This window comes from Solanum pennellii, chromosome 1 (genome assembly GCF_001406875.1).
Source record: "Solanum pennellii chromosome 1, SPENNV200".
NCBI lineage: Eukaryota > Viridiplantae > Streptophyta > Magnoliopsida > Solanales > Solanaceae > Solanum > Solanum pennellii.
Window position 1 is genome coordinate 65,335,370 of NC_028637.1, and position 14,579 is coordinate 65,349,948.

At 34.1% G+C, this 14,579-nt stretch overlaps 1 protein-coding gene across 1 annotated transcript; it reads left to right on the top strand.

Annotated features, from left to right (window-relative positions):
- Nucleotides 1-7,407: 7,407 nt before the first annotated feature.
- On the top strand, nucleotides 7,408-9,543 carry LOC107022154 (pectinesterase-like). The gene is made up of 2 exons (XM_015222848.2): nucleotides 7,408-8,539; nucleotides 8,621-9,543. Exons 1-2 carry the CDS (start codon nucleotides 7,480-7,482, stop codon nucleotides 9,316-9,318), a joined length of 1,758 nt encoding a protein of 585 aa, XP_015078334.1. The 5' UTR covers nucleotides 7,408-7,479; the 3' UTR covers nucleotides 9,319-9,543.
- The last annotated feature ends 5,036 nt before the right edge of the window (nucleotides 9,544-14,579 follow it).

The window sequence follows — 14,579 nt, forward strand, 5'->3', positions numbered from 1 at the left end:
TTTCTTTGAAAACATTTTGTTTAAACTCTTAGGGATAAATTAGTTCCCTTATAACTCTTGAGAACTGAATTCCACTTGATGCTCCTTGCTTACTTGAAACGTTAACTCTCAAGGAATACTTAGTTCCCTTTTAACCTTTGAAGAGAAAAACTTTACTCTTTACTTAGCCTGAAACTTGAGTCTTAAAAACAAAGTTAAAAACGTTTAAATAAGACTCTTGAAAAACGCCTGAAACTTGAGTAGAGATACACTTTAAATGAGCTCAAACGGGACTACCGATGCAAAAGGAGTGGGGGCAGGCGGCCCTGGCACGTTCTTGGCGCGGGGCGCCAACCCCTAACATCAGAGAGTACATTTGGGCGCACTGCAGGCGCACCTACCCAGCCCTCTAGACGCATCAGGGGCGCGCCGCGCCAGCATCTCTCTAGGCACGCTTTCGACAAATTTTGCTTTTGTTTTCTGACCCTAAATCGCTTTTAATCGCTTTCTTTTCTCAAGTTTTCCTTAGATTCAATTGACCAACCTAATTAAACACTAATACACTAAAAAACACTCCCAACAACCACTTTTACCTCAAGAAATCATCAAAACGCCAAGAAGACAAGATCTACAATGAACCTCAAGAACACATAACAAGAACTTAAATCCTTCAACTTTTTGAGAATGAAATTACGCTGAAAATATCATGTTTGGAGTGTGGGTGAACAAATCCAACACTGCGGAAGCTTACATACCTCTTAGGTATTAAAGCTATGGAGAAATTCTGCAAAAAGACGCAAGAATTCAATGAACACTTGATCTTCTCCTTTTTTTCTCTTCTTTTTTCTTCTTGAACTCTCAACTAAAACCTTAAGCGTTGGATTATGAAACTAAACCTAAGAGGATTATGACCCTAAAATATAACTATAAACGAGTTAAATCTGATTAGGTAAGAAAATGACCAAAATACCCCTCACTATTTTCGGCTAACTTTCCTTAACTAGACAGCGTAACTTCAAAAGGTCATATCTCACTCATCCGAACTCAAAATTTAGCAAAATTGTCGGCTTTGAAAAGATAAAAGATATTTCATATGGTATTTTGTAACACACCTAAATCATCATGTGCTGAGAGTTATGGTCGTTTAAAGTTTACCCAAAACTCATACTTAACTTAACTTGCAAAATTTTCAGATTTTTCCTATTTTCAATTTAATTCTTTTTGGAACTCTTGGTGCTAAATCTAGTGAAATGACCATAATACTTAAGAAATTTTTGATTCCTGTGTGAAATATCACTCACTACGATTAACAACTCAAGTCTTAGTTCGAAAAAAAATCTAGGGTGTTACAAAATCAATCATCATGTACAAAAAAAAACCAAGTCTAAATGACACAAAAAAAGACCTAGAATTGCACCAAACTAATTAAAAACGATCAATTTGACCAAATCACTTACCAAAACACATAATCAATAATTATAATGTATATTCTAAACCCCAAAACCATACAAAACAAACCAAATAATTAAAAAAAAAAAATCAAAACACGAAGTTGATGAATAACAACAACACTAACCTATTTTTCACCATTAATTAAACGACTCATTATTGACAAAATTCAATTTTGTACAAATTTTTTTATTTATTCGATTGTTATACAAAAAATCCATATCAAACATGGTATACTACAACATAATCATCATGATTTCTCAATTCGAAAAATCACGTAAAAACACAAATTAAATATTGGATTATCAATATCAGATGAGTGTCAACGTCTTTTATGTTGAATTACGACTGAATAATTGTTGGTATTCATAATTGAACAGTCGATCAGAATAAGTAGAAAGAGAGTTTTATTTTTATTAAGAAACCTTTTGTTGACAGAAGAGAATATATATAACTAATTTGAGTAAATCATGTATGATAAAAGATTTGAGAAAAAAAAAGCAGAAATCGTGGAGCATTAATTAAACGTTTGCTTTTAATATTAAATCTAACTTTTTTTTATAAAAACTATTGTTATGCAGGCAAAAAAAAAAAAAGACTATGCTATTTAGTAAAATTTAGGTAATTAATTTGTATATTTAAGTTTTTCCCCTTATCAAAAGTTCTCATTATTCAAGAGTAGAAGAGCATATTATTTTATGATATCTTAGTACCTCTTTCCTCATTCATGTGCATTATTCAGTCACTAGTCTCTCCAAGACATAAAGTGCATTCTACCATATTCACATCAAGAAATGAAGCAAATTTAGTGAAATAACTTTCATAACTTTTTCACCAAAGCACATTATTTTTCTGTAATCATCATTATATCATCAATATAGTGCGTTGGGACATAAATCTAATGCCTTACTCATATGAAGGCTTGATGGAATTTGAGATAATGCACCAAGATATGAACCTAATGTTTTATCCTCTTGGTACGATTGAACTTGAATCAATCGTCTTACCCTCACGATGCAATTGGACATTACCTCTATGATGCGAGGAAACTTAATTCAATATCTTATATTTATGGTACATCAAAACGTACCCTTAACCTTTTAAATCTTATAATTATATGTACAATTGAAATAAAATTTAATAAAACATGAAAAATATAGTCATTAGTAGGGATACAAAATTAAAATAACATGGGCACACCAATTAATTGAAAAATACCAAATTGGTAGCATATTACACCTCTAATCCCACTACGGTCCTTGTGTTGGCCGTCTCAATGTTTTAAGTTGTTATTAAACAATAAAGTATAAACCACAAGCCTCTTACTTGCTAAAGAATTGTAAGTGACAAAGCAAATTATAATTGAATACATTCACATATAACCACTGTAAAATAGCTTAATTACTCTCCATAAATATAGTTTGATAATTACAATTCATAGCTACATGTTATAGGGAGAAGAGAGACGATCGAAACTAGAGAGAGAGGACAGAGGCGAGAGAGAGGGAAAAGAATGAGAGAAATGTGAATTGTATATGTATATCGGTTAGATAATGGTATATTATACATATGTATTTGTATATATGACAAGCGAGATTGAGAGAGGGAGGAGAGATACAAGCGAGATAGGGAGAGGGAGGAGAGACAAGCGAGATAAGGAGAGGGAGGAGAGAGGTGAGCGATATTGGGAGAGAGGTGAGCGAGAGAATGAGAGAGAAGTGAATTGCATATGTATATTTGTTAGATAATTATACATTATACATATGCATTTGTATATATGGCGAACGAGATTGGAAGAGAGAGGAGAGAGGCGAGCGAGATTGGGAGAGGAGCGAGAGGGGCTAGAGAGAGAGGGCCGAGAGGGGGAGAGAGGTGAATGATATATGTATATCGGATAGATAATTGTATATTATACATATGCATTTGTATATTCAGGCGAATTACACATATACAAACATGAATAATTATACAAACTCGAAGTCAACCCACATAATTAATGTATAGTGTCAATCACGAGTAGTAATTATAGAAAACTATAGCTATGATGAGTAATTAAATAGTATAAGTTTACTTAAATACCTAATTTTTCTATTATAATTTATAGACATACTAATATACTCTCGTCTTATTTCCTTTCGTGCATGGAAAAATCTTTTTTTTTTCACTTTAGCCCTTTATAACAAAACAACAAAATCACAAATTGATGGGGTACATACCTTCAACAATGTTGGTTCGTGACTTTTGCACAATTAATATTTATATTTAGTAAGCGTTTGGTCATACGATATCATATCACGATATAAAATCGTGAGATGAAATAAGCATTTGAACATGCAATTTCACGTTGATTTCATCTTATGATTTCATATCATGAGATGGAATCCCATATTATTAAAAAATCATGATTTGAAAATTTCATACCATGATTTGATATTTTTTAAATACAAAAGTTGACCTACAAGTTTATATGTAGTTAAAACAACCCCAAATTTATATTAACTAACCATTTATTTCGTATGCAAATAAAATTAAGGGAAAAGGACAAATATATCCCGAACTTTTAATAAATGGTATGTGTATACCCCTTGTTATACTTTCAGAACACCTGTACTCCTTACACTAACGGAGATACACGTGTCTCAATCTTAACGGCAGACCCGATATTTGTTAAAATTCTACCTAAAATTGAAAAATCCACCCGAAATTAAAGTAAAAACCCACCCAAATACATATACCCACAACCCAAAAATATTAACCCCAATCTTCCAATTTAATTCACTTAATATCAGATTAAGCAATTTAAACATTTTTTTAATAGCATCTTTCCCCGAATCTTCACCCCCAAATCATCCTCAACAGCCAATACTAAATCCTCCAATTTCTCATGAATTTCATGAGAGGAAGACCCATCCAACCATCTTCATCCCCAATCATCCTCAACAGTCAACACTAAATCCTCCAATTTCTCATCAATTTCATGAGAGGAAGACCCATCCAACCATCTTCATCCCCAAATCATCCTCCAATTTCTCTTCAACTTTCTCACATGTTTCTTGACCCATTTAATTTTTTCTTTGACTAAATCAATTATTTACTCATTACTATCATTATACCTTTGTATTGAATTTGATCAAATCTCACCGGAAGCATTGTTGGAAGACTTTTTTTTTAAGAACACAACAAAGAATATAGATAACAACATGAAACATGATTAAATCTCAATTCTTTTTCGCAAATTGCAGAAGAAAGACATAAACAACTTCAATTTTAGTTACCAAATACACCTGAATACATTTCAACAAAAATCTTATTTTCCAATCTCCATTACTTGTGCAGCTTAAGCTTTGGCTATTGGAGTTATCCTTGTCTTCAATTTTTTCTTCTCAACTTGAAATTCATTACCACCTTTCTTCTTCTTGTCCTTACCATCCACCTTCATCTTGTTAGATTTGTATGAAATTTGTTTGGTAAAGAGGTAAACGAGAAAGAGAAGAAATTAAGAGAATTATTGATATGGGGTTTTTTTGGGTGGGTATTATGCATTTGGGTGGGTTTTAAAATTAATATGGGTAGGTCTTTTAATTTTGGATAGAAAATTTAACAAATATTCGATGGACGGTTAAGATTGAGACACGTATATCTCCTTTAGTGTAAATGATATATATGTTCCCAAAATTTGGACGGTAAGGTTACTGGTGTCCTAAAAATATAACGAGGGGTATACACATACCATTTACGAAAGTTCAGGGGTATATTAATCCTTTTTCTCTAAAATTAATAATCACATCATTACTTTTAAAGATTTATTACTCTCACCAACATTAAATTTATCAATACTTTAAATTTTGTGGATATAAATGATAAAGTAGGAATTGATTTGGTAAATATAAATAAGAATGGAGAGAGTAATACTATGTGGGAGGATTATGGGTGTGTTTGGTATAAAGGAAAACAATGTTGGGAAAATGTTTTCAAATTTTCTCATGTTTGGTCGGGACAAAAGTTTTGGAAAATATTTTTCAAATCAACTCAATTTCTTCAAAATTTAGGAAAATGACTTCCCATCAAAATTAAGAAAAATATTTTTCGAAACTCTCATCCAACTTCAAATTACATTATTTTTTTGGGAAAAAAACATCAGTTTTTAAAAATGTTTTTAATTTCAAAATTGTTTTTTTTTACCCCACCCCTGGGGGGGCCCACTAGCCGTTACCCAACGGCTAGTAACGGCTTTATTAAAAAAAAAAATTTAAACGGACCGACCGGACCGGACCGGACCGGTAATTACCGGAACCGGTAAATTCCGGAATTTACCTCATTCCGTCCCGGTTCCTGTTCCGGAACCGGAAATTTCGGGTCCTAACCGGTACTAACCGGTATTGAACCGTACCGGGACGGACCGGACCGGAAACCGGTAGGTACCGGTTCCGCTGCCACACTTACCCCTAACCCCCCCCCCCAAAATCTAACCACAACCCCCAAAAAATTAATTTTGTTTTTAAAAATATTTTCAATTTCAAAAATTATTTTCTACTCTAGTAAAAATAAAAGATATCTCTAAAAAAACATTTTTCATTCATAAATCAAAGACTAAAAATCATTTTCAAAAAATATTTTAACTCACCAACCAAACATGAGAAAATAAGTCCAGAATCTACTTGTTTTCCAGAAAACATTTTCTTAGAAAATATTTTTCATGAAAAACATTTTCTTCATACCAAGCACACCCTATATTAAAGGCTAGAATACTACAATTTATGTTCAATTTTTTTATTGAACTAAAGTTTGATCAATTAAAGTTAGATGAAACATTTACTTAAGTGGAGAATAAATAACTTTATCATCATTTATTATGCGATTTAATTTCTTTTATTTATTTAATAAAATTAAAAAAAAACAATTGGGACTGTTTTGATAGTTTTATAATTTGTGAGATTCTTATGTTTATGAGAAAATATACAAGAGAAAAATTTCATATCGCATCTCGAAACAAAATTTGTACTTCATCTCATGATTTCATATTATGACATCATATCATTTCTATATCGCATGATCAAATGGACCTTAATATATATGCTCCCTCCTCATATTGATTGCCCAAAACTCAATTGATTAGATATTCCTGATGATAACATGTACACATAATAGACATTCACTATAATATAAATTTGTTGTTCTTTTTTATTTGATTAGTTCTCTCCCTTCGTTTTTTTTAAAAATAAATCATTTTACAACATTGTAGATTGGAACACATAACTAAAAATTAACTTTTCATTAATCTATGAAATTTATCTTTATTTCTATTAAATATTATTTGTTACTTGCATCACATTATAGATTCTGTTAAAATTAATAACATTAGTTTTTAATTTTGTTAATTTGTTTCATTATAGAACGATATTATATTATATACTCAACCAATGTTTTCTCTTTTTTTGGACGAAACTAATATTTTTAATAGAAAATTTGTAATGAAGATCAAAATATAAAAATATTATGATTTTAAAAAAAGTATATAAAAAAGAAGAACAGGCCTTTAAAAAGGTCAATTAGGATAGGGGAAGGGGTGATTATTTTTCAAAGTTGAGGAGTTTGATTTTTAATGTTAAGTTTGAATGGTATAAATGATTTTCACCTATGAATAATTTCTTAATACCATATGAAATAGAAAGTGTCTACCTAATATGGGACGAATGGAGTAATACTTTTGTCGTGTATCCTTGGACACAAAATATATTAACTAGTAGTAAAAGTCATTATATATAAGCAATTAACATGTTGCTTATGGTATAAAAGAAGTTGGCAATTTAAGTGTTTAAAAATGAAGGGCAAGTGATTGGAAGGCTCAAATAATATATGAATTTTTGTACACCTCCCCCTCGTTACCCACAAAATGTTTGTTTGCCTTTCCTATTTTCAAGGAAATTCATGCATTTTTCGTAACACAAAAAAGAAGGTGACTCAAAGAGACCTCCATAGTCCAAACTAATTTCCATTTTTGTCTCTCTTTTCAATATCCTCTCTACACATTTAATCTTAGAAATATAAATAATGAAAGGCGGGAAGATTTTTGCATTTGGTATATCGATTATCCTGGTTGTTGGAGTAGTTATTGCTATTATTGCAAGCAATAATCGTACAGAAGACTCTTCGGACAATGATGAAAAGGATGACAAAGTGCTTTCTACCACATCCAAATCCATTGCTTCTGTTTGTTCACAAACTGATTTTAAGAAATCATGTGTTAATAGCCTTAGCTCTATGGCTAACAACCAAAGCGCCACCCCAAAGGAATTCCTCCTAAAAGCCATTGAGGTGGCCATTCAGGAAGTTAGAATCGGAATAGACAGGTCCACGTATATTGGCAAAGCAGAAGCTCATGACCCCTTGCAAAAGATGGCCACTGATGATTGCAAGGAATTATTGGAATACGCGATTGATGAGCTTCAAGCATCGTTCTCTTCTGTGGGTGATAGCAGCCTCCACACAATCGCTGAAAGGGAAACAGAACTCAAAAACTGGCTCAGTGCTGTTTTCTCTTACCAACAAACCTGCATAGATGGTTTCACTCAACCAGAACTTCAGAAAACCATTTTTACCTCTCTCTTAAATGCAACACAACTCACGGACAATGTTCTTGCAATGGTCGATGCAATGACTGAAATTCTTTCTAAATTTAATATTCCCATTGGGAAGAAGACTGATAATAAATCAGCAGAAACAGCAGCATCTCGGCGATTGTTAGAAAATGAAGACAATGACGAGCAGCAAGCCAGCAATACAAAGAGCGGAGGATATCCTGCATGGCTTTCTGCTAGTGATAGAAAATTGTTGGCTTTTAGCAATAACGGCAACCCAGCACCAAACGCTGTGGTAGCTAAGGATGGATCTGGACAATTTAACACAATTGCAGCAGCTCTGGCTGCGTACCCTAAGAACCTAAAAGGAAGGTATACTATATATGTGAAGGCCGGAATTTATGATGAATACATAACTGTCACAAAAGATCAAGTTAACATATTTATGTATGGAGATGGACCGCGAAAGACGATAGTTACAGGACACAAATCCGCACTTGCTGGTGTGTCTACTTATCAGAGTGCTTCCTTCAGTAAGTCTTTCAAATCCCCTTTTTCTCTCCCTGTCTACTTACAAGCATCTAGAGAACTTTAATAACATCAAATATTTTCAGGTGCCATTGGAAATGGATTTATAGGCAAGTCCATGGGTTTCCAAAACACAGCAGGACCGGAGGGGCACCAGGCGGTAGCCCTCCGTGTTCAATCTGATATGTCTGCCTTTTACAATTGTAGAATGGATGGATATCAAGACACCTTGTATGTTCAAACACATAGACAATTTTACCGCAATTGTGTGGTGTCAGGCACAGTTGATTTCATCTTTGGTGACTCATCAGCTATCCTCCAAAACTGCTTAATTATTGCAAGGAAGCCAATGGAAAAACAACAAAATACAGTGACAGCTCAAGGAAGAACGAACATTCGGGCAACCACAGGGTTAGTAATCCAAAATTGTCGCATTGTTCCCGAGCAACTACTAGAACCTCTGCGTTTCAAGATTCCTACCTTCTTAGGAAGGCCATGGAAGATGTATGCAAGAACTGTTGTCATGGAATCAACTTTGGCAGATTTCATACAACCTGCAGGTTGGATGCCCTGGGATGGAAATTTCGCCCTTGACACATGCGTATATGCTGAGTACGCAAATCGTGGTCCAGGAGCCAATACTAACAATAGGGTCAAATGGAAGGGATTCAAAGTCATCACGGACAGGAATGAAGCACTTCAATATACAACAACTCCATTTATTCAAGGAAATCAGTGGTTGCAATCCACAGGTGCCCCACACTTCCTTGGCCTGAAAAACTAGGTGACAGTGACAAATGGAGCAGAGTAGTAGAACAAGTAACTGTAGCACTAATAAACTCGTAGAGTAAGTTTTTAATTTGTAATATGTAAAGTTAGGGTAACTATGAGGGTGAGAGATAGATCTAAATTGTCATCCTTACCTTTTCCCTAAACTTGATAGGTTCAACAATCAGTCTACATACCTTATAAAATAAATCAATCTACTAATTTGAGAGTTTTCACAATATTCATATTTGTTTACTGTCACAGTCCAAAGTACACCGTAGACGTGACGTGGTATATAAGACTCAGAGGCCCTACACAAGCCACTTGACATATATATACATGCAACATCATAGAGAACATGAAGAAACCTCATAAGAAGTAAAGAGTTTGACATATAAGCAAAAGTACATCAAAGTCTTGACAAGCCATCTATTACATCAAAAGACTGGTCGGCATGTAGCCCGTACACCACATACAATATCTGTAAACTAAAACATAAGGAAAGCAAGTAAAAAATGTATTTGTCCTCGAAACATGAGGACTCACCAACTCTATGAACTCCAAAGATCACCAACCAACCACAAGCAGAGGGAGAGGAAACAACACACCTACATTAGTGAAACAATATTGGTGAAACAACGTAGAAACAAATATGCATAAGTACATGGAATGTCCAAAGTATGAGAGGAGTGCAATAAATCATCAAACATAATCATATCGGGACATAATGGAAAACATGATATGCATGACCAAACTAAGCATAGTAAAATCGTTTAAGAAGGATCGTAAATCATGAAGATGGTCAATGCATCTTAAATCAAAAGAAAATCTTCATGAAACATTTGTAAGTAAATTAGTTCATTTTGTGGGATATTAGTTTTCACCGACAGTAGATCATGCGAGTTATAACATGGAAACCGATGTAACTCCGATATAGAGAAGAGAGAGTCTACTTGTCAAGGTAGAACTCTATCATATCATAGGCTATATGTAGATCCACTAGAAAATTTATGACAAACCTACGGTGGCACGCAGTTTGAAACTAGAAGTTGCTACTAAAGACTATCCTATTTAAGCCTCCACCTCAATGTTCTCTCAATGCCAAGTTAAATCCCAATAGAATAGACATATTCATAAATATATTATCATCCATGAAAAAGTATAAATCAATTACTAATCCAACCTAAAATCACCATAGAGTAGATCATTAAATCATGAATCAAGTCTAACTGAGAAAAACTTTCACCAAACCATTATACCTTAAATATGTGAGAAAACCTTTTACAATTCATTGATGATTATCTAAAAGCAACGTAGACAATAAATCATACTGTACATAAATCATGCATAAGTTCATAAACATATTCATTGATTAAAGCTTCTTCATAAATTCATGTAAATTAGGGTTCATAGTAAAATCATGATTAATGAATGAGTTCACGTGATTTTAATTGGAAAACATATAATTGAAACTAATTAGTCATAATATGATCAAAATCAAATAATTGAATCCATATCAATAGAACCAATTAGGAATTTAATAAAAACCTAACCATTTGAATTGAAGTATATTTGGGGACTCAATGGGAGAATGAAACCCATTAATGAACTTCATACATACCTTGATCCTTAAGCAATAATGAAGAAATAAGACTTGAACATTAAGAACCCTATCTTCTTCTTCCTTGATCATAATTGGAGGATTTGGAGTAAAGCTTGGAGAGAACTTAGGAATTTGAGGGAATAAAGAGCTGCGGAAATTTCCAAAGGTGAAAGGTAGGTAACACACCGAAAGTTCATGACCTAATCTAGAGACTCACATGTTTAACTAAGGTGTGTAAATCCATTTTAAGGCCTAAAATAATGTATATAAACCATTTAGGAATTTTTATAGTAAAAACGTCAAGGAACATCCATGACGTCCGGAGACTAGTGAAATAGGTGCTAGTGTGCCTTGACATGTTTCATGGGGGTTTAAAAGTCAGAATTTAATGAAATTTGGTAGAAAGGTTAAACATGTATTAGAGTGTGTTTAGGGTCGAAACCTCCAGGTAAGATTCCCCAAGGACCACTTTAGGGGTCCTTGAGGAGGACCCTTCCAAAAATGGCCAAAAGCTGTCAAATGACAGTGGCTACCTACGAGACCAGTTAACGAGCCATTGTCGAATCAACGAGGCATCAATGGCCTCTGTAGGTGGAGCCTTAATCATTTTAAAGAGGCCTAAAAAATAGGCTCTTTGTCTCCAACGACGGACATGCATTACGGTAGGTGCAGGTGGGCGTCGACGGACCTACGGACCGTAGGTCGGGGTCTCGGAGATCAGGTCTGTTATGAATTGTCCAATTTTTAATGAAGTAAATTAATTAGAAAATTAGTTAGGGGTTTAATTAGGGGTTAAGGGATGCTTAGTTTAGTTAGTTAAGAGACTATAAAATTCCTAACACTCATTAAGCTAACCTAACACTCTTCAATTCCCAAAACGCAAACTCTCTTCCTTCTGTCTACTTTCTCTCTCCCCAAAGAAGACTCCATAAAAGACCAAGGTCAAACGGATTAGGATCGCAAGAACTTCACTTTCTCTCCATTAATCTTAAAGGATTAACAAGGTATGGGAACTTTAATATTTGTGATTTCTTTCCCTAAAGGGTTCTTTCAAATTAATTTCCAAAAGTTGAGAAAAACATGGGTTTTAGTCTTAATTAAAAATTGATGTTTCAAATTGTATTGTTATTGATTTATGTTGATTATTATGGATGAATTATGATTTATTATTTCTCAATTAGGGTAGTTCTTGATGTTATACCTAGTTCTATGGAAGAGATCATGAATTGACCCTATTTCCCTAACCCTAGGTTATGAATTGATGAAGAATTGGTTAGTGATGATGAAATTGACTTCGTTCTTGTGTTAATTACTATTATCTGATGTTATTAAGCCTATTAATGGATGAATATGGTTGGTTGATGGTAAGACCATGGAAGAAGGCTTGTAAAGGTGAATTAGTAAGACCTATGATCTTGAATCCTTACTTCAATTGTGATGACTTATACTTGATGATGGTATTCAACTGAAGTGTTGATTGTGATTAGATTATATAGAATATGGTATGATGAATGTAATTGAAATGTCATGATTATATGGATTGTGAGAATATGATTAAGGTATGAATATGTAAGATTGATTGTGAATCACTTATGTTCCTTACTGTGACATGATGATGATAATGTGTTAATCTCACATATGAGGGTTGTATTGAAAGAAAGTTCTCAAGCAATTCCTAATGAGCTAATGATTATGATATACAAGGGGGTTATTCTCCTACGACCTATACTAAGTTATGATGATTAATAAAGGCTCAAAGACATTTCAAAAAAGGACTCTAGCTTAGCCCTGAGTGAACTAGTACTGAGGAGTGGCTCTTCAAAGTAGGGAAGGTAGGTTTTCTACATGCCCATGAGATTGAGATTACAATGCTAATGGTATAAATAGGGTCTATACCATATCTCCTTGTTCTTGAACTATGTTACCCCCATAGGAATACTAGCTAGTGGATCCACCTAGAAGCTATGTTCATGTTTTGGTACTACCTTGGCAAGTAGTCCCCCTTCTTTTGGTGTAGGGTTTCATGACACCGCATTTCACATTAGATCATGTGGTCTGTGTCGGTTAAGGCAACTGTCCCCGAAAGTAAAATGAAGGAATAAAGTGAACTCTAACTAGGGTGATTCAAGGGGTTTGACTTAGTCTAGGTAGGGGTATGGGACTTTACCTATACATTGCTCTAGTCGGCCTTGAGGAAAGTCCTAGAAGGATGTTCTTATGTTCTTATAATGTAAATGATATGCATATGTTGACTTTAGATATTGATTATCCTATATGACGTTTGTTTCCTTATGAAAATGTTGTTGGTCTATATTGCTAAATATGATGATGACTACCCATGATGCTATGTTATATGAAGGTAGACATTACTTGTGATCCTTTGGTTGGTTTGCTTGGTTGAGTGGGGTTATGGGGCTTCACTTGGTCATTGCACATGTAAGCTTGGTAAGGGGTTATGAGTAAGGGTCTTACATATGTTTTAATGTTATGAACTCTTGTACATGCTTTTTTGTTATAACATGATGTTGGAGTTGTTTTGGTTATGAGTTCTAATATTCTAATACACATGTTGACTTTACTTTACCTAATGATGTTGGTCTTGTGTTGTATATGGCCTTGTCTTAAGGAATATACGATTATTTTCCTATATGTGTTCTTGATTTTGCATAAGGATTTCAAAGTAACTTGGCATGGTTTGTAACAGATGTCCCTTTTATCATGATTTCAATGATTATGTGCATATGTTTCCATACTTAGTACAAGTGGTGTACCAAACCATATTTCTATATTTCTACAATTATGTAGGTTCAGGTCATTGAGTTCTTAGAAGACCATTTGAAGAAGACTTGGATCGTATTCCCTAAGTATTGGTAGGTCATCATGTTCTGGGATGTTACCTTGTTCCACTTCCTAGCTTTAAAGTTGTATTGTCATAAAGACATTATTCATCCCTTTATAATTTGGATATTGATGTAAGCCTATATTGGCATGTTAACTTTGTGTTGGCTATGTCCAAGATTTTTACTCATTTAGATGGTTCAATATGACACGAAGTATTAGACTATTTCTTATGCATAGATTATTTGTCCAAAAAAAAGCCTATGTAAGCTTCCTATGTGAGGAGTCTATGTAAACTCCATATGTAGTATGTGAGAGGTCTATGTAAACCTCACTGTATTGATATATATATGAAAAGTTTTAATTTTTCTGCATTTTTAGCCTATGATATGTAATGACGAATTCTAAGAGGCTAGTCTTAGTTCTCTCCGAGGACGACGACGTCGGTTACGGCTAGGGGGTGCTCCCCGGTCGTGGAAAACTTGGTATCATAGCATGAAGTTAAAGAAATCTTAGGATTGATGTCTTATTGAAAAATATCTACTGATATACCGTGGTTTCACGGTATAATTAATACTTTTTCCTTAAGTTTAGTGTGTCCGAAAAGCCTTTTTGTGTTAATTTTTATATAAGTTTCTCTTTGTTTTGCAGGAAATCTGTCCAAAGCTGAATGCGGAGATTTTGAGCGAAGAAATGCAGAAGAGACCACCTACGGAGCTTATGACGGTCCGTCGTGCTTGTGACGGTCTCTAGGTGGCAGCGTAGTGCAGCTGCTGAAGGAAGATGGGGAAGTCTGACCAAGTGTGGGATTACGAAGCTTGTGACGGTCCGTCGTG